We start from the raw sequence: 24743 nt of genomic DNA, 5'->3' as shown, positions 1-24743 counted from the left end.
ACACAATCCAGGGATCTAAACCTTCTCATCACAATGAACAAAACATGCTGGAGAGATAGGTTCCTGACTCAGAGACTCCCCATACTCTGTTATAGACTTCCCATACATGTCAAGCAGAGTGCCTCCTTGGCTGTCTTCAAAAGGAACACTGGCGATTAGATGGGAGATAGGAAATTCACCCTGGGGATCATGTCAGACAGGGGTCTTGGAAAGTAAATATTGTGGGAAGAAATATCTGGGGAATTGTTTGGCTAGGCTTGTATAGGCCCTAGGGCCGATAGCCTAGTACCAACCTATGACCCTATGAACACTTCTTGTCTTAATTGCTTTATAATTTTCCAGTTCGATACTTCCATGATGGTATTTAATTTTTTCCTCTTCCTTTCCCTCACTACCATGTGTTCTTGTGGTAGAACTTTATCAGTTATTAATTTAGCTGCACAGTAATATATCCTGTTTCCTTCTGTTATATCGCATGAATCTCTGTGGACAGTCCTAATTATTGCATTAATTTGTTTTATCAAACTTCTGACTTTTTGGGTTTTATTGACCTTCTGCAGTCTAATTCTTTCATTGATTTCAGTATGTCTATGTATCTCTATTAAATCAAGCAACTCTCCTCTTAGATTGTTTTCTTTTAAATGAGGGCACATTTTTTATTTCCATTTCCTCCCGGCATTCTATAGAAAGTTCTACAGCATCTTCCTGTGGTACATTCTCTTCAGTTTCATCCTGTCCCATCAATTGGTCTGTCATATGGGAACTCATTGGCCTATCACTCCTCAGCATTGACTGCATCAGAATTTCCACAGTTTTCTGTTCCTTCCTTTGCTGTCCAGCTTCAAGTGAATGTTAAACTGGCTTCCTGTGGAAGGCTCCAAAATATCTTCATATGGCACCTGACCAATTGCTTCCTATTCCACTTGTTTCCCCCTCAATTTGGATACCCATTGCTCTATCCTGTTGTGGTGCTTTTTGAATTAGATTTTCTACACTGAAGCCTTCATTTTGCAGATATTCCATAACCTCAGTTTCTATTTCTTTAACTTCTCCATTACTAATCTCCTTTTCTGCTTTTTCTCTGTCTTCTCATTTTTATTTATTTTTTTTTGTATTGTAAAGTTTTCCATATCTGGATTCCTTTGCCTGTATTTCTCTTCAAATATCTTTGGTGCTGCTCTTTTTGTATTGGTTAGTTTTGCTTTCTCCTTTGCATAAATAAATATTATACCATATTAAATCTCTTTTTCTTTCCCATGTCCATATTTCTTCTTCAGATGTCTCCTGATCTTCCTGCTTCTCCTTACTTTATGGACTCACTCCATCTTGCTGTGATGTAACTTGTATTAGACCTTCTACACCAAATTCTTCACTTTGCAGGCATGCCCTAACTTCAGCTTCTATTGTTTTTAACTTCTAGTTTACTAATCTTCTTTTCTACATTCTCTCTTTGTGGTATTTTCTTTATTGTGAAAATTTCCATATCTGGATGCCTTTGCCTGCACTTCTATTCAAAAATCTTTGGGGTTGCCTTCTTTATATTGATTAATTTAGCTTTCTCCTTTGTATAAATATTGCAACATATCAAATCTCTCTCTTTCCCATGTCCATATTTCTTCTTTATACTTTTCAAATATCTCTAGGTTTTGTTTATATTTTCATACTTCCTCAGATGCTCCTTTTTCTAAACAAATCAATGTTTCTTGAACTATATACCGTTTTTCACAAATCTGTTGTATTAATGAATACACATTTTTATTTGAAGCTTCCAACAGTTTTTTCTTGTGGAAGTATTTTTCTTTCCTCCAATGTCTCTCAATCATTTTGTATATCTTGTATCTGGAAATTCTAGGCTTTTTGCGTAATAGTAACAATACATAATTTCTTTCTTATCTTCAATAGCCCTCTTTATCATCTTTATGGCTCTTCTTTGGCCTATCTTTTTTATGATTTTTGTGGACTACTACTTCATTCAACAACAGGGGGAGCATCCTCTTCATGCTCTTTAACAATGTAGGAAAGATGCCCCTTTTCATCCAGAGTTAAATGTTTGTTAGTAGTATATTACTTTATTACACTTGCCATATTTACAGTTTATGTGTGTATAATAATGATATAAATATTGGTTTGTTTTATGTATAGTGATGACATATTTATTTGATGTTTATTTATGCAGTACTTTCTATTATTGAAATATGATTGGATTATCAAGGTCACATGGTGTTACTTTACTACTTCTATTTATTCTGCTTTGTCAGCTATGTAGTATTCATGTAAATGAAGATGTAATGCAAAACTGGTTCTTGTGTCTCTGGTTCATTTTAATAAATTGAAGCTTATTACTTCTTTGGCTTGCTTTTTATTTTGATTTCTCTTTACTGTGCTACCCCCTTTACTCATAGGATTGCTAATAATCTGGTGACAATTTAAAGACTAGAAAGAGGTGCTATTCTTTGGAAACTTTCAGAAAGGATATGAAATAGAGAATGAGTTCTTCCAGTGTAAAGAGGATTTTCAGTTTTTCTACAAAAACTATGAAAGGATCAGCATCAATGTCAGAAGAGCCTTCAGTACTTCACTAAATATTAAGAAGATTGTTATGGGAGAAAAAGAACTAGCTAAATGTGTATTTAAAGTGAGCAGCATACATAGGGAAAGGTGTTCAATTGAGGCAGGCATCTAAAATGATTAAGAACAAGAGAAAATCTTTAAAAAGTGAGACGTACTAAAATCTCCCTTTTTTGGGAGTATCATATCTGAAGTGGAAAATATTTTAATAGAAGTGCCTGCATATATTCTTGCTTACCCCTGAGCACTTAGATGTGCTGTTTCTAACAGCATTGTCAATTTGTTGGAGATACAATGAGCAAGACCCAGGCTAATTCTGATGAGTCAACTTAGGGCAAAGGATGTTGTTCAAACTGTCCTATAGCCTGACTGCTTTCACCACTCACCCGGAGGAAGAATACCTTGGTAGGTTGAGTAGTAACCTCCTACAAGCCACAATTATGGCATCATAGTAATACAATCATGGATAACCAGAAATGGAAGTGCTGTATTCACACTGATTCAAAAGATTGTCAGACCACTCTCAAGCAGACTTACCAAACTAGAATATTTGACAGAAAGAGGTCCTGATACAATAATTATATACATACATAAATAAAGTTGTGCTCTCTACATATACACTACAGAATAATCACCTTGGGGGATCACTTCCATCCCTGCTGCTTCAATCTAATTAATCTCTGTGGAACTTTGGTCTAACTGGACAGGCATTACTTGCAGGGAAGACCTCCTTCCTTCCTTTTGCAGAGGTCACTGATTCTGTTTTTTTTTCAGGAAAAATATGAGGAAATCACAACTTTAGAATGTCTGTATACTGAAACAACACAGGGTTTCCATGGAATTTGGCATTTTAGGATAGATCACTCATTTACCACAATCTGTACTTCTAACATTTACAACACATAAAACTATCAGTTTACTTTGATGACTGCTATGCACTTAGACTTGGTTTTAATTTTGCATATGGACAGATGCGTTAAAAATTGGAATGGAATCATGTAAATGACCAGAATGTACAGTTAAACAGGTGTAATTCCCAAACTTCATCTCATGAAAATTGAATTTCAGTTTTAACCAACCATAGGCATCTGTTCCATGGGGAATTTCACCTATTATGCCATATATTTTGCATCAAGTTGAGTTTGGATGCACTAATATGCATAATTTATGAGTTTATTAAATCGATATGCTTACTATCAAATTTTTACACTCATCAGAAAAGGTGTATCGCTTCAATGTTTTGAGTTGTTTATTGATGCTCTTGTTAAAGTTCACATGTTTAACGGCTATTGTCATTATTACTACAGCTACTGACTTCATATTATACCAGCTCCAGCACAGAATTACTGAGCATTTTAAATGATTTGATACCAAGCAAATCTATGTTACAAAACACCTATTAGTTTTTAATTATTTTTTTTATTTTTTTATTTTTTTTTCCCTTTTTGCCTTTTACATGCCTTGTTATTGTTCCCTGTACATTGAATATACGTAATCTTTATGAGATGTATAATACTTTAACTACTTTTCATATTATTTGGATATTTCCTTTATGTAATTTTCATGATATGTTTGAAATTGCTTGTGGCTTTACTCAAAGTTTTATGTAAGTTCTCTAAAAGCTTTTCTCCCTGCACCTCCACTGAAAATTGGCTTAGTTTGGCCCAGTGGACATTCCCAAACAACAAATGCCAATAAATAAATAAATAACCAAATAAAAACTGCACAACAAATACATTTCCTGGTTGTTTTAAGTATGATTTAAAAGGACACTGGACTCTTCACAAGGACCTAATATTTTTGTTCTTTATCATTAAATTAATGATATAAATTATCTCTATTCCACCACCAGAATTGGAATTTCTTAAACTGCTTATAGAAATAATATGAACTGCACTGACTCATCTTAATTTGCATTTACACTATTAAACTAATAGTTTGTCCATATTATAGATGAAATACTTATGTTGTATAATTTTCATCCAATTTATGAATGGATTGGTAAAGTTTTAATTAATGCTATTACAAGCAACATGTGGTGGTGCTGCGGTAGCGTTGTCGCCTGACAGTAAGACGTTGTCCTGTTCGATTCTCAGTTAGAGCTTCTTCTGTGTGGAGACATGCGTGAATGGGCGTACCTTCGTTGATAGATCAATCTCATCACGTGTTACATAAATACCATGCTTTGATAACGCCATCTGAAGTTATATTTTTGATGTGTTTTCTCATATACTCTACAGTACCATTTAATGTTCTTCAAGAACTAGATTTTTAGGTTTGTTTAAAACCGTGTTTGGTTTTCATAACATCCAATACAGTTTGCACTATTTTTTTAATCTTCTCTATGACGGTATTTAGCTGCATGTGTCTGTTTATACTTAGGGCTTGCTGTTCTGTTCTCTGTTTTGTAATTGTGATTAGCCAAGTTTCTCCCCTTTATACCATTCTGTAACTTACCTTCTACACTTTATGGTCCAGCTGTAGCAGAAAAAAGCTTCCTTGAATTAGTCCAATTACCTGAGTAGCGAACAAAGGCCCACAGTTATAGAAGTCAGACTGAGGACAACTATATACAAACCTTTTTTTTAGCTAAAGTCTTCTTAAAAGTAGATAGAAATTAAGGGAACACACAATATACTCAACAAGGGAAATAATCATTTTTTTCTACTTCATGTTATGCTCTGTCTCATACTGTGGTTTTGCTATTATAATAGATAAATAAATGCAATATATATATATATATATATATATATATATATATATATATATATATATACATACACACACACACACATATATATATATATATATATATATATATATATATATATAGATATAGATATACACACACACACACACACACACACACACACAGATTAGTATTCTCTGGTATAGTGTAAATGGATTAAGAGTTAGACCGGAGTTGCTCTTCTTTACTAGATATTGAACAGATTTAAATTACCAGCAACTTGATTAAACACAAGGAAAAGAAAGTTGCCTAGCTTACTGGAAGATAGAGAGATCAACTAAGCTAAGCTTATGCTGAAGAAGAGGAAAAACTCTTAAAATGTAACCACAAGTTAAGCACTGCTTTCTAGAGGGAGTACAAAGCATAACTGTAGTGACAGAGCCAGAGATGCTGGCAGGACTGAGAAGTCATGTAAAAGGACGTCTTTGCACAAGTGTGAAACTTAAACATGAGACTCAGAGAATACATAAAGAACACAGATAAAACTACTGGGGAAGTTACTGAGGTTACAAATGAACATTCAGATCTAATACAAAATTAGATGCAGCAGAATGATCTTTTAAAATCCTGAGTGGCTATAGCAGATGCAAGGATGGATTTACTGCTCTCTGTACTTACTGACATGAAAATTAGTCAAAGAGAAAAAAATACAAGAATCTCAAGAATTCCAGAGAATAAGGAGGGTCAAGACTGTAAGGACTTTATAATGAAACAGCTGGAATCATGGGCAGAGCTTCCTGAAGAGGGGATAGCAGCGCAGCGGGCATACCTTACAGCCTGCTATCCAGCATGAATATTAGAGTGGGCACACCTTACAGCCTAGAATCAAGCATGAATATTAGGGCAGGCACACCTTACAGCCTGGTATTCAGTATAAAGCGTCTATATTACATAATCAAACTTTTAAAAGTTCGAACGTCATATGGTCGACACCATATTATCAAACTTTTAAAAGTTTGAAAAATGTAATAAAAAAAAAATAAACCAAAGAAAAAACCTACCTGAATGGTTTAAGTAGGGGGGCAAGCCCCCCTCTACCCCCACATCCCCCGCTCTTTAAATATACGAACTCCGAGATCGCAATACAATGCAGAAAAGGGAAATTTTCCTATTCCGCACTGTACGGAGATCTCTTTTGAAACATTCAAACTTTTAAAAGTTTGATCATTTGGTATTGACCATATGACGTTTGAACATTAAAGAGTTTGACAATGTGATATAGACCCAATATGAATATTAGAGCAAGCACACCTAACAGCCTGGTGTCTGCATGAATATCAGAGTAGGCCTTGTATTCAGTATAAATATTAGAGTTGGCACATCTTACAGCCTAGAATCCAGCACGAATATTAGAGCAGGCACACCTAACAGCCTGGTATCCAGCATGAATATTAGAGTGGGCACACCTAGAAGCATGGTATCCATCATGAATATTAGAGTGGACACACCTAACAACCGGGTATCCAGCACAAACATTAGAGTGTGCACACCTTACAGCCTAGAATCAAGCATGAATATCAGGGCAGGCACACCTTACAGCCTGGTATTCAGTATGAATACTAGAGTGGGCACACCTTGCAGCCTAGTATTCAGTATGAATATTAGAGCATGAACAACTTACATCCCAGAATCTAGTACAAATATTAGAGTGGGTACACCTTACAGTCTACAATCCAGTACAAATATTAGAGCAGGAACACTTTACAGCCTGGTATCCAGTTAAATATTATAGCAGAAACACCTTATATCCTGGAATCCAGCACAAATATTAGAGCAGACACATCTTACAGCCTGGAATCCAGTACAAATATTTGAGTGGGCACACCTAACAGCCGGGTATCCAGCACAAACATTAGAGTGGACATATCTTACAGCCTGGAATCCAGTACCAATATTAGAGTGGGCACACCTTACAGCCTGGAATCCAATACAAATATTACAGTGGGGCACACTTTACAGCCTGGTATCCAATCCAGTACAAATATTATTGTTTGCAATGACAGAGAATATGTGCCAGAATTACTCCAGCTGTTATACAGGCAGACACATGATGTGTGACAGGACTTTTTTCAGAGTTATTTAGGAAGGAAGAAGGTATCTTGGTGCTTCTGCCCCATGTGAAGCAATGGAGACAGGAGAGGACTGATCCATGTGCTGGATAGTAAAGCAAAGCACATGTATCAGGATTATTGCATATGTTATTCAGTAATGCACAGGATTTGCAGTAGGAGTGCTGTCCCTGTGTAATAATATGACAGGCCTCTACCGCCAGTTATCTACTAAGGGCTGGTCCATCATTTAATAAGGCAAAAGGACACATGTCAGCTTGTTCCACATTCCATTTAGTATGTCAGACACCGTGTAATAGAATTGTTTCAGCCATTGGTTAGTAATGCAGAAACTGTGTTAACAAACCTCCTCTTCTGTTAAAGTAGACAATAGATTCTTTCTATGATTAATGACTTGTTTCAGATGAATAAAACAATCCTCCAAATGAAAAGTGTAGCTATAGTCTCAGGTTATACAACTGTAATGTACTGTGAAAGAAGCAGACTGTTTTATTTTTGCACAGTTTGAAAACATTTTTCCTCACACTGTACCTGCTGGACATTTTTGACAAGTAGTGACTCCTTCACTTGAAAAGTATCCAACTGGGCATTGGATGCACTGGACATGAAAAGGGTCAGGTTCCCAGCCTGGAGGGCAAGTCTAGAAAAAGAAAGATACTTATTTGTTTTAACCAGCTCTCAGAATGTGTTTTATTCACTATGCACTCAGAAAAATACAGATCAAAATAAATGTAGGTTAAAAAATAAAGCACAAAACAACTTTCTGTGACAGTTAATATTTCCCACCTAATAGCACTTCAAAAGAACCTCAATAACATTTGAACAAAGTGATTCTTTATATAAACACACCAAATATGGCATCATAAATCAGCCCGTGTTATAAAGGGGCCAACTTTCTTTTTTTTCCTCTAGCCATAGATGCCCATTGCTTACCCTGTGACAGAACCAAATAAGGAGGTGAAGGTATATAGGTTTTCTCCACTCCAGGTGATACTGTACAGCAGGATGGGAGGTAGATTAGGAATCCACAAAGGAGAGAGTATAGAACTACCCTTAGGTGGGTCTGACAGAGGAATGGGCAGTTCACTGGTGACTACTGGAGGTGAGGCAGAAGAGGAAGCAGTCATCAATAGCATTATAGAACACAGGACTTTTCCCATGCTTAGCCCTACTTCCACCCTCCCCCAGCAAGACAGCATTTTGTTAGGTCTGGGTAGGCTATAAAGTATGGTCTGAGGATGTGCCCACTCCAGGCCCAGAGAAGTCATGCCTCCTCAGTCCTCCTGCATATCCACTCCATCAGTCTTTTCTGCCACCATGAGGGATCAATGATGGATTTGCCCAGCATGCTGTACTGCCCAAGGATAGATATGCCCTTACTCCATTGCTTGTTCCAGTGGCTGAGCTGCTAGTCAAACTTGGATTGCCTGGTCCGTAATCATTATGTCATTCCTCTAGGCCCCCAGTAGAAGCTTTAAAGGTCGCAACTTTCTCAAATATTTCAGACTTTAACCTCAGCATTTGATCTGTATTCTGTGAAATTTGTCAAGGAGACCGTCTGCATTCTAGATTTATTATCATTATCTTTAATGTAGTTAAACTTCAGTTATCTGAAAAAGATAGCATATTATTCTCAAAGATATACCTGGCATTATGTGTCCCAGCATGTTTGATATGATGAATAGGATGCCACCATTAATGGATATGTTTATGTGAATGGCACCTACCTATTTGTGGGTGGGGGTGGGGGGCACTGTTAGGTCAATGTGCAAACAAGAACACCAGAAACTATCTGGTTTCTATCAATGGCTGAGGGGGCACTACCCTTGTCATGCCTTGTAAGCTGTATATTGTATATTCCCAGCATGTGACTATGCCTGGTCATGCCATCAATGACAATAGCAGACATGCTTTGTGTGATCATAACCACGTGTGTTCACTCAGTGAACATGTCTTTCCATAACTGATCTGTGTCATGATCCCCCCCAACCCCATTCTGGCAGAGAACATCCCAGGCTTGTCTCACATCTTCTATTTTTGCTCCTGGCAAGCATAACACTATTCAATGTTCATTACCCTCTCTGCAAATGTAAGTATCAGTTCTTCCAATAATAGAATCAACCAATTACAAGAATATCTTTTCTAACCAGATCTGAAGAATCTTCAACTTCTAATACAGTAATATCTGCTCTATCAATTGTTACAAAGGAATGGTCTTCATCACCATTAGTCTTATTAATCCCACTGTTTTCATTGCATATTAAATTTGCAAGCATAAAATTCTCATCCAGCTGGCTTTGTACATCCACAGCTTGAGCCATGTAGTCAATATCTGTCTTTCTCTTCTTTTTTCATACAGTAATGTTCTTCAGTCCTTCCATATTCCTTTTGATTTCTTCCTTTTCACCTGTCCCTTGCCTCTTTTTTTCTACATTCTGTTTTGAAAAGATTATGTCTTTTTCTGTAGACTGAAGGTTTTCTGATAGAAAAATGTTATCAGTCCCTGTAATCTGTGTGTTACGTAACAAATAGTGTCCTTTTTAGCATGTATTCTCTTTATTTTACATACATTTATCAGTTTCTTTTTCTTTCTTGTTATTTGTTGTGAACTTATTCCTTTCTTTCTTTTTTCTTTCCTTCTAAACACTGAATCCACTGATTCCTGAATACTTGCATCCAGAACTTCAAAGTTGTCAGGAGCTTTGTCTTGTTTTATAGGGGTCGAATGATCTTTATAGATAATAGACACATCATTTCCTAAATGTGTTCTACTGGCTCTTTGCCTGACCATTATTTACCTCACCAGTCCCGTCATTAATATATGTAACAACACATCTCCAAGCTATGCCAACTGCACAAGTGCAATTGTCAGCAAGTCTACATTTACTTCTAACAATGGTAAGCAAACCATCCAACTTTTTATATGAGGAACACAGATCACCAGCATTGTCAGGTGTTACCTTCAAATATGCATGGCATTTATTACACTGTACAAGATATTTGTGCTTCAGCAAATCATTAATGGCATACTCATTTAAGGAATCCATATTCTGCTTCAAATGAATAAAAAATTGTAAAAAAAAATAATAATCAAAATCAGTAACCACAGAAATATAAGAAACTTAATCTAATTCTATGAGAAAAATCACATAAGAAATATACAACTAAATACTAAAGTAAGTACAGTAAATTTGTTGTTCTGACCGTACAAGTTCTGAAAGTCAGACAAAAGCTGTAATTCCCTCACATCACTATTGCTCGCAGTCACACTTCTTTTTAATAGTAAAGATCAGTAAATCACAAACTAAGACGGGCTTGTTTAAATAAGCTCTGAATTGTCCTCTCTGCAGTCTGTGTGAATTTATAGCTGACTAGACCGGCAAGCTTTAGCCAACCTGTCTATAACTTGTCCCCTTCTAACAACCAACACGGAAAATTAAAGGTAAAACAACAAAATATAAATCAAAGCAAATCGTCTTGTCTAAAAGCTATTCTTTCCTTCCTACAAACAGTGAAAAACCGTGGTCAAAAATAAAGCATCAATTCAAATAAAACTTTTCTTACCAGTCAACTACACAGTAAATCACAAACCAAAATAGGATTGTTTAGATAAGCTCTGAATTGTTCTCTCAGTAGTCTGAGTGAATTTAGAGCTGACTAGGCCCCTTAGGATGGCTAGAGCTTGCCTGTCTAAAACCTATCCCTTCCTAACAACAAACATTGAAAATTAAAGGTAAAACAATAAAATATATATCAAAGTAAATCTTTTTGTCTACAAACTATCCCTTCCTTCTAACAAACTGTGAAAAGCAGAGGTAAAAAATAAAATGTAAATTCAAATAAAACTTATCTTACCAGTCAACTCCACAGTAAATCACAAACCAAGATAGGATTATTTAGATAAGCTCTGATAAGCAATGTGCCAGCTCCTGTCAATAAAGGATCAGTACAAAGTGAAAGAGAGCTGGACTGGATGAGCAGATTTACCTAATTAGCAGAATTCTGCTACTGTAGAAATCAGCCCGAAGACAGCAGAATAATGATAGTAAGTGTCCAACAGTTGTACATGATGCAATGTGTGCTTCAGTTGTACTTCATTTCACCTACACACTTACTAGGCTACATGTGGTTCATTCAAATATTATATTTTCTACAGCTGGCACGAATACCTCTGAAAGGTCCTAACTCCAAAAATGTTATTTGTGTTTAATTGAAAAAACAGTTCATAGCAGAATATATCATTTACTACACATCAGCCAATACTTGTACTTCTGAGAGTGACATGTGCGCAGACTCCAAGCCCCTAAGGCCAACTGAGATTGCATCTTCATTTTGTTATATTTTAGTATTAGGTGACTCTGTTGTCAAATAGGATGCAACACTCAAGGCTGAATAAAAATAAGGTGACAGCTGTATTTCTTGAGCCAAGACCCAGGATGTGACAAGGATACTTAGAACCCTCCATCCTGACAGATATGATTATGACCTGATAGTGGTCCACATGGGGGTTATTAACCTTAGTTATTCTATTCAGAGGGACAGGCAAAAATATGACCGAGCTTGCATGCATGTATTAGAGGATGAAAAGTCACAACTCACAGGTTCAGAGGTATGTGCTAAGCTAACGACCACTGGGGCATTTTTAAGTCTAGGCATGCATCCTAAATCTCTGACAAGTTCTGGTACCCTTGCTAAGTGTAAGCAAGTGCTGGGAGATGAACCATTCAGAGGCTGCTTGTGTCCATTAAAAACAGAGGTACCAAACCAGGAATGAATCTCCTGTTCCATATTCATTTGTCCAAGTTACACTTGACTTGGTTTTATAGGTTCATAGAGTCATAGGTGTGTACTATGCTAATGGCCCTGGTGCCTTTACAAGCCTAGCTTATAGAAGTGCCCTGACATCATGCCGCTGTTAGTTCCCAGTGCCTCTATCATGTAGAGCCACTGGAGCAATCCCCAGGGTGAACTCTCTATTTCCCATCCACTCATCAATATTTCTCTTGAAAAGGGCCAGTGAGCTGCTCTGTTTGACATGTATGGGAAGTCTATTCCAGAGCATGGGCAGTCTCTGGGTTATGAATCTGTTCCTCCAGCATGTTCTGTTGATTGTGGTAATGAGGTTGAGGTCCCTGGAGTGTATGGTGCGGAGGGATTGGGATTTCTTTAGGTGTAACATTTCTAACAGGGTAGGGTCAGACATGGCTTTGTAAGTCAAGCAGGGATTGCCTCTTAATAGACGATATGAGACAGATAAAAGCTGGAGTTATTTGAGTCTGTCCATATAGGGCATGTGTTTAAGGCCTAGGATCCTCTTCGTGAGGTACTTCTGTGGCCTTTCCAGCTGTTTCAGCTGTTTAGTGAGGTACATGCCAAATGGGGCATTATACAAGATGACTGGTCTAATGAGGGAAGAGTAGAGAGGGATGATGACCTCTTTCTTCCTGGATGCAAAACCCTTGGTAATGAGATGCGCCACATAGAAGGACGTTCTGACCACAGTGGCAATGTGGTGGGTGAAGGAGAGGTTGCTGTCAACCTGTGTCCCCAGATCTCTTATAATGCCTTCAGTGTTCAGTGGGATACCATCAATGTGGTAATTAGTGGGAAATGGGTTTTTCCCAAACGAAACGACAATGCATTTTTTGACATTAAGCTTAAGGGGTTTTGACACCAGTCATTGGTGTCAGTGAGGCCTTTTTGTAGAATGTCTACATCAGTTGGGGAGTTAATAATGGCTCCCAGCTTGCAATCTTTGCTGAACTTGGTCAGCCAGAGTCCCTCCATGTTGGCCTGGACTTCTGAGAATTAGATGCCAAACAGGAGTGGAACCAGGACTGATCTCTGTGGGACTCCACTCGTGACTGGTCAGCAGTCTGACTTGGAGTCTGCTACTTTCACATTGTGGGTTTTATTTGTGAGCCAATTTGCAACACACCTAGTGATATAGAGGTTGATGACTAGTTTGGTGAGTCTATCAATAATTCCTGAGTGGGGAATGGTATTAAAGGCCTTGGCCAGATTGAGGTAGGCTGTATGAACTGCCTTCCCCTCATCCTCAGATCTGGTGACTGACTCAAAGAAGTCAACCAGGTTGAGCAGGCATGATCTCTCCTTCACAAAACCAAATTGTGTGGGATCCAGAGTTTGGAGATTCCCTGTATCCTTGTTAATTAGGTCCATGATGATGTGCTAAACAGCCTTACATACCAGACTCGTCAGGCTAATGGGGCGATAATTCCCAGGGTCTGTAGTTGCTCCACATTTATAGAGAGGGATGACTGCAGCAGTGCACCATTCTGTAGGGACAAAGCCTGAGGTGAGGCTGTGATTGAACAGGGCACACAGGTGTGGTGCCAGTTCACTTTGTACTTTATGTAGAACACAGCCAGGGATATTGTCAGGTCCCATGGAAGCTGTAGCCTTGACCTTGGAAATTGCAGCTTTAACCTGTGCTGCAGTAATGCTGGGGGCCTGGCATTCTTTTGGTATTGTGATTGGTCCTTTGGGGGGGAGAGAGGGGTAAAGTTAACATTGAATCTGTCAGCCAGTATGTTGGCAGTATCTGTTTGCTTAGTATATGAGGTACCATTGTGCAGTAACTCAGAGCAAATCTAGGTATTGCTGTGGAGGTTCTTGATATAACTGTAGAAGGCTTTGTGGTTGTTTTAAGTGTTTGCCACAATTCTGCCTTCATAGCTAGCTTTAGAGGTTTTGATGAGGGATCTCAACTTTTTGTTGTGGCTAATAAGTGAGTTTTTCCAGTCTTGGGCTTCACCTTTTCCTGCAATAGTTTCTTCCTTCTGTTGTAGAGTTTGTTAATGGCAGGGGACCACCATATTGGCTTAATTTGTTTGGAGGAGAGCGTCTTGGTTCTGTTGGGTATGGCTAGTGTAGTGGTTATGGAGGAACTCTGCTTCACATGGACGGGGATCCTGTTCCAGAGAAGGTGTAGTTTCTGGGATGCATGCCTGTCTTTCCAACAGGTCCTATTTATATCACAGTCAAGGGTTAAGTTTTTAGAACAGACACTTCTGGTGCTATTTCTTTTTGCTGATATGCAGGACATCCATCAGAATGGGGTCCGATAATGCCTTGCATCACTGGCATAGATCTCCCTTCAACAGCCTGTAGGAGGCAGAATGTAGGGATAGGGCTCTGAGGTGGTCTGTAGAGGATATCTTACTTACATCCTGTATTCTCTTCATGAGGAACCTCTGCGGATGTTCCAATTCTTGGATGTGCCTGGTTATTCATATACCAAAGGCGGCACTGCACTCAATAATAGTTCTGATGAATGTTGAATATAGTGGAACAATGACCTTCTTGGACCTAAACTCCATAACTTTGTTTATAAGTTGCACAACATAGAATAATTTCCTCGCTACTGTAGATGCATGAAGGTCAAAGGCTAGATTACTGTCTACGTGAGCACCCAAGTCCTGGCTACTGGATCATCTCTTAGCAGTGTATTGTCAACATGATAGTTAACAAGTGTGGATGTTTTCCCCAAAGGATACTATTATGCATTTCTTGGCATTCAGTTTAAATCTATGGCTCTGACACCAATTATTTGTCTGTGTCAGCCCTTCCTGGAGAACATTAGTGTGGTCTGGTTTTCTATGACTGCTCCAAATTTGCACTAGTCTGTAAATTTGGCCAGCCAGAGGTGCCTGATGGTAGCCTTGACTTCAGAGAAGTAGATGCCAAAAAGGAGCGGTCTCAGGACCAATCACTGAGGGGCTATGCTGGTGACTGGCCTCTTTATGCAGGTGGACTTCCCAACTCTAACTTCCTGGGTCCTGTCTGAGAGCCAGCTAGCTGTCCACCAGATGACATAAGGATTAATACATAGCCTCTTGAGGTTGCCAACAATGTTAAGTGATGCACTCTGTCAAATGCCTTAGCCAGATCATGGAAGGCCGCATAAATCATTTTGCCCTCATCCATTGCTTTGTTGTCCTTCTTAAAGAAGTCCACCAGGCTGAACAGGCATGACATGCCCTTGATGAAACCATAGTGGATTAGGACCAGTGTCCAGATGTTTAATACATCATTGTTGATCATTTCCATGATAATTCTTTCCATGGTTTTGCATAAGAGGCTAGTGAGACTTATAGGTTTGCAGTTTCCCAGGTACATAGATGGCCACCTTTGTGCAGAGGGATGAAGATTGCAGTTCTCCATTTATGAGGCACGAAGCCTGTTTGGAGGCTATGGTTAAATAGTAATTCAAGATGGCCTGAGTGGTCATGTTTCATGCTATTTAGAAGGCAGTCTGGGATACTGTTGGGGCCTATAGATAGTGTGTTCTTGGCCTTAGAGGGAGCATTGATGACTTGTTCCCTAGTCATAGTAGGGGGAGTTATATTTGATGGTATTTCCCGAGGGAAGGCTGGGGGGTAAAGTTAGAGATGAATTTGTCTGCCAGTAGGTTTGCTATATTTTCTGGCTCAGTATAGGTGGCTACATTAACAATGAGCTCTGCATAAAATTGTTTATTTTGAGCTTGAGGACAGCTACAAAATGCCTTTTTATTGTCTTTGGCCTGGGATGCCAAATTTACCTCAAATTTGTCTTTGGTAGGCTTTATTTGTCATCTGAATTGTTTGTTTAGTTTAAGGAGAGCACTTGGATCCTGCTGGTCACTGCACCTCCTAATTTTTGCCATGATTTTCTTCCTTCTGTTATTCAGCCTATTGATGTTGTGATTACAACAGGGTGGCTTGTTTTTTGAGTTAGTTCTGTACTTAATCCTGGTGGGTACAGCTCCCTCTCTGCAGATATTAACATGCTTGAGTAATGTCACCATACTTGAGAGCCATTTTGCCATCACTCAGAATGATGTCAACATTCCAGGACAAGATAATTGGCTATGTAACTGATGTTATTCTAGTGGTAATCCAGTATATGTCAGCTTATGATGAGATGGCTGGCAAGCAATTTTGCTTTGAGGGTTAGCCTGCACCTCTCATACTAAGGGTTTTGGCATTCTAGCCAAAAGGACTTGCCGCACTGTAATATGTTTTACAGGCAGAGCCCACCTGATGGACATTTTAAACTAGTAAATTCTAATTTGGAGTACATTAATGTAGCCACACATTAAAGACTCTGAAATAGCTCCTCCTAACTACTCCATCATTCGAAAAGACAGACCTCACAAGAAAGGTGGAGGAGTAGCCCTCCTATACACTTCCTCCCTAGCAGTTACCCCATACAACAAACCTACTCCACACTTTAACAATGCCGAACTTCTCCTTACCATGCTACAAATCAATAATCATAAACACATATGTATAGCTTCCCTTTACATCCCCCCAGGGGATAATATCTCCACACTTGAACTCATCCTTTCCTGGCTATCCAGTAACATTAGTAATGAAACCATAATCCTAGGAGATGTTAATATTAACTGGGCCCTTATACAGTCTCCTACAAACCTCACTAACATCAACCTTTACAATTTCTCACAACTGATCACTTTGGTAACCCACCCTGCCAAAACCCCCTCCAATGGGAGTATATTGGATTGGATTCTAGTCTCCCACCCTCACTACTTCAACAACAGTGGCACTTTTCCCGACCCACTTGGTGACCACTTACCCACCTTTACCCACCGGCTTCCCACTATCCTTCAGCAGACTCATAACTACATTACAATCCGTGACCATAAAAACTTCAACCCATTAATCTTTTGAAACTCACTACAAGCAATTAATTGGAACTGTCTAAAAACATTATCTCTAGATGATGCAGTCTCATACTTCAACTCAACTTTCTTAAAATTACTTGACTCCCAAACCCCTTTATGGACTAAAAGAATAAAAACTAAATCAGCCCCATGGCTCTCCAAAACTACTCTTGCTATCATGAGACAAAGAGACAAAGTCTGGGGACGCTACCATAAACATAAGACAGCACCACTCCTTAACGAATATAAAATGCTCCGAAACAAAGCCAAGAAACTCACTACTTCTGATCGTCAAAACTATTTCTCTACACTCCAAAACCAAAATAAAAACAACCCTCAGAAATTCTGGAAAGGGATCTCTACTCTCCTCCACCCCAGCAAACCGGATACTCCTACCCCAGACCCAAATACTCCAGATCATGAATTAGCCACCCAATTTAATTCCTATTTATTGACTCTATCTCTAAATTGACCTCATTCTCTAACTCCTCTCTACTATCTAATAACTCCTCATCCACCCCCACTATCTCTACTTCCTCACCCTACTCCTCACCCACAATCTCCCCTACCCCCTCTTCTACACAAACTCTATCATCATTTCCTACTCCCCAAAATTTCCACCCTCCTGACTGCCCCCTCTTCTCACTAAATCCCATACCAACATCAACTATTAAAAAACTCCTTCAGAAATTGAAACCATGTACCAATGCTCCAGATAATATCCCCTCTTACTTTCTCAGTATAGCTGCTGAAACTCTTGCCTATCCCATTAGCATTTTAATTAACCGCTCACACAGTTCCCAAATCTGGAAACAAGCCTTTATTATACCTCTACATAAAGGTGGTAACAATAATAACATTACTAATTTCCTCCATAGCCATCCTGTCTCCCATCTCTAAACTCTTAGAAAAATGTGTCCAACTTCAGCTCCTTCCCCACCTCCTAGACAACCATCTTATAACTCCCACACAGCACGGTTTCAGACCCAATCATAGCACCATGACAGCCCTCCTCTCTTTCCTTGAGGTTGTAAATAAAGCCCGTGACTCTGGACAAATTGTTTCCACCTTACTTCTTGACCTTTCCAAAGCCTTCGATACCATCTCACATAGCCTGCTCTTAAACAAACTTTCTAATCTTCACCTATCTTCCTCCTCTTTAAACTGGTTCTCTAGCTACCTATCTAATAGAAGTCAAGCTGTAAAGTGGAAAAAGCTACCTCCTCTTTCCTTAGTACCCTACAGGAGTTCCCCAAGGCTCCATACTGGGTCCTCTTCTCTTCAATATCTTTATAAATGACTTCCACAAATCAATCCCTTTCTCTAGCATCATCCAATATGCAGATGATTCAACTATTATCTGTTCCACCTCTTCTATCTCTACACTACAAAAACTTACTCAAGATGCTTTCTCTTCCACAGAACAATGGATGCTTTGTAATCATCTAGCTCTCAATGCTACCAACACCAAACTAATGTTATTTACCCCTTCTAAAGTCATCCCTCCTGACATTGGTACTTTCTCAATTACTACTCAACACAACTCACCTCTTGAAATTGTGTCAGAAACCAAACTACTTGGGGTCCAAATCGATAACCTACTTAAATTTAACTCCCACCTGCAAATTAACAACAAAAAAACACATCAAAAATTGGCATGCTTTACAGACAGAATGCCTACCTCACATCTGCCACTAAAATCACTCTCTCTACCTCCTTCCTAATCCCATCCCTGCTATATGGTGCCCCACTACTAACTAATCTTCAGTCCTTGTTAAAAAAAACAACTTACTTCCTGCTATAACAAAATTGCAAAATTCGCCACCAGCCAAAAGTCCTCCACCCACCACTGTCTCACCCTCCATAACCTAAAATGGCTAGAACTTCCCAATCAACTAACTTACACTCAACTAACTCTAGCCCATAAGCTCATTCTCAACCCTTCCCTCTGTCCCTATCTTTCCTCTGCCTTTACAATGCACCTACCTAACAGAGTTCTAAGGTCAAATAATCAAAATCTACTCGAAGTACACAAACCAACTCATCCCCAGGCAAAACCTTCTTTCCTTCAGCCTCGCTCGCCTGTGGAACTCCCTACCTCCACTCATCCGCACCACCTCTAACCACTCTGCCTTCAAAAAGTCTCTCCACCTTCATCTTGCCTCACGGTGGGAATGCTCTTGTTCCCACCCCACATAATTAGCTCTACTCTACACCTGTAGCTATGAAATTTGTTCTCTAATCAGTTTTAATGTTTTACATTTATACCATTACTCGTAGGCTTCTTATTATTGTATTAACTGTTATGATTGCTTTTCTAAATGTGATTAGTTCTACTTTTTAGTATACATAATTATTAATAACTCTCTGTACAAAAATTGTTACTGTTAAATGTTGAAAATACATTCTGTTGGAGCTTTTCTCCCCAGGACTCCATTGAAAACAGGTTCTTTAAGGCCCAATGGACTATCCTGGTAAACCAACGACAATAAATAAATAAATAAAATAAAATAATGTGGCTCTACTCATTGCCAGAAGTCAACAAAAACGTCTGACGTGCCACTTGAACCCATTCATACATGTCTTGTTTCATAGACATGGCTTCAAAGCAATGAAAGCAGTTCCTCTGTTCCTAGATTTTACAGTAGCTATGATATTTGCTGGCGGGTGGGGGGTATATCAGGATTTGTCCAGGATATCTATATCCCATGGGCCTCCACTACTGGAGGTTTGAGGTACTACACACAGTGAAGAGTCTAGCTTGGCTTGGTTTATCTTGCAGTTTATACTGAATGCATGGTCTGTGTAACCATTTTACCCTTTAGTTTGGATATCATCGTCTCAGGACACCAAATTTAAAATCATAGAAAACGCAAGGCAACTGAACCCTGTTGCCACTTATGCATTGCCAGTAACCTCCCTAGACCTTACCTCCTTTGAACTCCTAAATGTCCAAATCAGTATACTAGGTTAATTGTCATTTCATAGCCATAAACAGAACAACCTCTATGCCCCCTTCAGAGTATGCTACAGATCTTAACACCTTAGCTGAAATCTCCATTAAACAGAATACCATTCTTCTGGGGACTTCGTCTATCCATCAATAAACTGCCTACACTTCCAGCAGCCAGCATGGTCAATGCTACCTTAACATTATAAATGCTAACTCCCTTTCTCAAATAGTTAAGCATCCTACTAGGCATCAAAGTACCCTTGCTTTTGCCCTCAGAAATATGAACATTTCTTTCTTTCCTCCATATGTATCCATCATGGTTTCTTAAATCAGACCATAAGTCAGTGGCCCTTTCCTTTAAAATTGGTGGCATTTCCTGTGTAAATAGATATGTGTTTAGGAACTTCTCAAAAGCAAACCCTCTTCCTTTTCTTGATGATCTAAACTTCCAGCTTTGCTTCATTTCTAAGTGCACAGTTTTTCTTCCCATTCTGCCTTGAGTAGATGTGGCAAAACATTCTTAGGGAGAATGAATAATGCAGCGAATATTCTCTCTTCTCCCCTATAATTTATGCACACCTTTGCAACTCATTAGTATCATAATGTACCACCTAGTTTTCACTTACAAGGATAACTACCAGATAGAGCAAGTAAGGATACAAAGAAGTATATCAGGAGTAACAGATTTGCTTCAATATGAACAGGAAGATGTTAACAACCTGTTATATATATCATTGAAGATTAGGATCAGGTCTCCAAGCATAACTGGTTTATTAAGTGTTTTCAACAAGGAAGTCAAGAACTTAACCTTGAAAGAGAAGCTTGAGAGCTGAATCTTAGCATCCATGTTGAGAACACAAAATAAAGGGTTGTGATTAGAGACCAGATTATAAGTTTTTGTAGTGCATGGAGCTTTATCTGCTGCATGTACTACTAGTTACAGAATAAAAAAAACAAGGCACAAAGTGCTTTGCTGCCTTTCAAAGTCAGAAAGTGCTAAGCAAGAGCTGTCAGAAAGACAGTGTAAGATGTTGTCTTATGTTATGGAAAGAAAGCCCGAGAGAGATTACTGGCACACAGACAGCAGAAAAAATCTGCATTTAGTTCTGCTGCTGTTGTTTGATTGCCAGTATTGGCAGGTTTTACAGCCTAGCATGATACCTGATCTTAACAACTGAAGTACAAGGTGCTTAACAATTGTTACAATCAGGTCTTTCTCTAAAGAAGCGCTTAAATGGTTTGTCCTTTTTGTGACATCGGAGTGTATAAAGCAAAATGAAAGCTCAGGTTGATACACAATACTGAGAAATAAAAATGTAGGTACAATGCACTACACAGCTGTCAACTGTCTTTCTGTTATTAGAGTTCTGATTTCATTTGTTCAGAGCTCAAACTGATATACATTAATGATCAACCCAAAAAAAATGAATGTGGAATTATTCTTTTACCTTTTTCTCTCTTCCATCCGGACAAATGTATCCTTCATTGCAGTGCAGGCAATTCAGGACACCCTCAGGTGACCAGAAACCAGGATGACAGCGCTCTATCAAACCAGTAACAGGCTTACAGGAATATCCAGATGGACATGGCCTACATCCCGTTCTTGTCTCCTTACTGATGTAGCCATCATCACAACCCTGTTAGTAAAGAGCATACAGTATTAGCCCTCTTTTTAATACTTTCAACATACTTATCACAGGACACAAATGCATTACAGATATGTTTGTGTGCGTGTGTGCTAGTGAAGCCATGGCTATCTGCTGACATTCTGAGAATACCACTTGCTGTCCTTGGAATAGCTGAATTGGAAATAGAAATGTGAAGGAAAACATACCAAGTCTGAGGGTGTAATGTCTCCAGGCATTCCCCCTACTCTGGGGTACAATGATCTCAGAATTAGCATATCTGAACAGCAGGGGTGGGGAATGCTGGAGAGTAATATTATCCCTCTATAAAAATGTTTAAAAGGTGTGACAATGAGTTTTGAAATTAGTTGCTTTTTTGGTTGAATCACAATTTATTTTACCTGTTATACTGAACATAGTCTCAAGTTAAACAATTAGCAGTATAGTACAAAAAAAAACAAACAAAAAAAAAACACACTGTTCATGCCCAATATGCTATAAATGGTACCTCAATTCAGACAGACCCAGGAACTTACATGAGCAACTCCCTCTCTAATTCAATTATGTTTCTGCTAAAGTCAGAAAATACTTCTTACTGTTTCAGTAAATTTCCAAGAATTATCTTCAAGATCCAACAAAGTTATCTTACTGCTGTGCTCTTCCCTTATCAGACCCATCACTGGATACTGTGACCCCTTTGGAGCCTATTAACTAAGCATATTGCTCAACTAGAAAGATCCCACAGATGCCTAGCAAAGAAAATTAAAGGCTTAAATCCTTCAACTCTCTGGACAGATTAGCATGAACCTCCCTATACACAGCAGGCCACATCAAGTGGTTTTTAAGTCACCTCTCCAACTAAACAGTCAGAATTAGTGCTTCTTCCACTCCTTTAAATTGTGTGGTATGTCATATCTCTGTCCTTGTCCCTCGTCTTTGTGCCCATTTTATAAATCACCTTCCAAATATCAGACACTCATTCTAAAAGCAAGCAGCCTTATTCTCTTTCAGTCTTCTCCTTTTTGTACATCTGGTAAACAAGCTCAGCAAATGGGCCACTGACACCATACCTTAATCAACTGGTTAAACAATGCTCATCTAATTTCACACTGTAATAAAACCAGAAGGGTGTTCTTTGGTACCCCACGTACACTGAAAACACTTCCTAAAACCAATCTGTATTTCTTCCATAGTAGTGGTAAAATTCTTAGGATTTGCCATTACTAACCCTCTTCATGCTAACCCTTATTGAATATGTAAAATCCAAAGTTAAACAAACATTTTCTGGATTTCACAAAACCTTCGGAATTCTAATTGTAAAAGCTACACATGCCATCAGAAATGGTGCACTTCCAGCAGAAGTAGAACAGGGCCATACACTTTTATCCTGTGCCTTCAAAAACAATGTTTCTCGCCTTCAGTGCTGATACCCAGGTATCTGTACAGTCAGTTTTCGCTCTCTACCCTCACTGCATCATTGTTCCATATTCTCAAATCCAAAACGTCACCTATAAAACAGCACTTGTGTCTCTTACCACTGATCCTTATCTTCAAGACCCTTAATATCTCTTTTCTGCATTGCACTTGCAAACATACTACAGAAATCATTCCCTGTGAACTTAGATTACACTCAATTAATCTTCTTCTTCTTGAAAAAGCCTCCAATGTGTTGGTCTGAACCGACTGTGCATTTTTTTTGTCCAAAAGCCCTACTCCCAGGGACAATCTGGTAACCAGCATTAGGAATGATGAAAATGCCCACAAATTTAGATAAAGACTTTTACATTTCCTCACAGTGTCCTGTTCCATCATCTTGCACATTCCTATCACCTAATATTAAACAGGATAAAAATGTAATAACCCTCTTTTTAATTTTAACTTGAATAAAACAAAATTATCCTTTAATTATAAACTTCTATGCAACAATATACCCTAGCAAGAAACCCTTAAAATAACAGGAGCCAGAAAAAAAGTGCTTCTTTTATTACAAAAAGTATTGCCTCTGCTTTTTTTTCTACTTTATGCTTATCCTGATGCTGCTATATTATTAGCTAAAGCCACATTTTTATTGCATTTACAAACAAAATATATTTTTATGTATAATACTTTGTATTGTAATGGCTTGAATAATGAATTGTAGTACAAGTACTTGATTATTTAAGGATACCATCTAATTGATAGCTGTGATAAACATTTCGGTAGAGTTTACTGTCTAAAAGAGTGTAGGCTAGTAGCTATAGTATTGTCCCAGTTCAGATTTGCTGTCTCTAGGCCTGTTTGTTTTTGCAGTGGTTGTTCTGAGCACATGCCCAGGCAATCTTGAATTGGCAGAAGCCTTTCTTTACCTTCATGGCAAGATTGTATTGATTGACTGTTGGCTGGTGGAGGTTGGATGGTCTAGGGCTTGGAGTAAGCACTCATTGGTTCTTTTGAGCTTTTTTTTTTAAAAAGTTGTTTAAGGTTGTATCTTCTGATATTTAAGCCCTAACCTTGAGAGGATTTCTGTCTATATACACTGAGCCGAGTGGAGGAGGGGCATTGACTACCACTCTGATATGAGATATATAACAATAAGTATCCTGTTTATTTTGCTTATTTTTACTAGTTATTGCTTCTAGCAATTTCTATATAGCACTTTTTATTGTCTGCTGCATACTTTTTACTGTATTTTATTGCTGTTAACTAATCTGCACGGTTAAACTAAAATTGTCTGCCTTACAGGGCCTGATAAATAAGTTTTTTTTACTCTCACACTGTTTGCAAAGCTTTTTAGCTAGTTTCAATGTGTGAAAGGTATTAACAGGAAATTTTCTCTACTTGTTAAGCACCTGTTTGTTTGTTCTGATTTTCTGCCAAGGAGTGTATCATATAACTGATTTGTTTGCAGTTAAAAGCATTCTGTAGAGTCTCCTTGCTCCTTTATCTGTTTAGAAACTTTCATTTTGTGGCTCACTGCTATTCTTCTGCTGTGATAAACATTTCTGTAGTGTTTACTGTCTAAAGGAGTGTAGGCTAGTAGCTGTAGTATTGTTCCAGTTCAGATTTTCTGCCTCTGGGACTGTTTGTTTTTGCAGTGGTTGTTCTGAGC

At 38.5% G+C, this 24743-nt stretch overlaps 1 protein-coding gene across 1 annotated transcript in view; it reads right to left on the bottom strand.

The window, feature by feature from the left end:
- The window catches only part of LOC122809546 (neurogenic locus notch homolog protein 1-like), a 2715638-nt gene that overhangs the window by 2327379 nt on the left and 363516 nt on the right, over positions 1–24743 (bottom strand). Inside the window, exons 4-5 of the mRNA XM_044081127.1 lie at positions 21479–21667; positions 7918–8026 (exon numbers count right to left, since the gene is read on the bottom strand). Coding sequence (XP_043937062.1) covers positions 7918–8026; positions 21479–21667 — 298 coding nt within the window. The remainder of the gene's footprint in view (positions 1–7917; positions 8027–21478; positions 21668–24743) is intronic.

The sequence above is a fragment of the Protopterus annectens genome, chromosome 8.part0 (assembly GCF_019279795.1).
Source record: "Protopterus annectens isolate FY-2018-M chromosome 8.part0, PAN1.0, whole genome shotgun sequence".
Lineage (NCBI taxonomy): Eukaryota > Metazoa > Chordata > Ceratodontiformes > Protopteridae > Protopterus > Protopterus annectens.
Note: the sequence above shows the minus strand (reverse complement) of the source record. Positions and strands in the feature narration are given on the sequence as shown.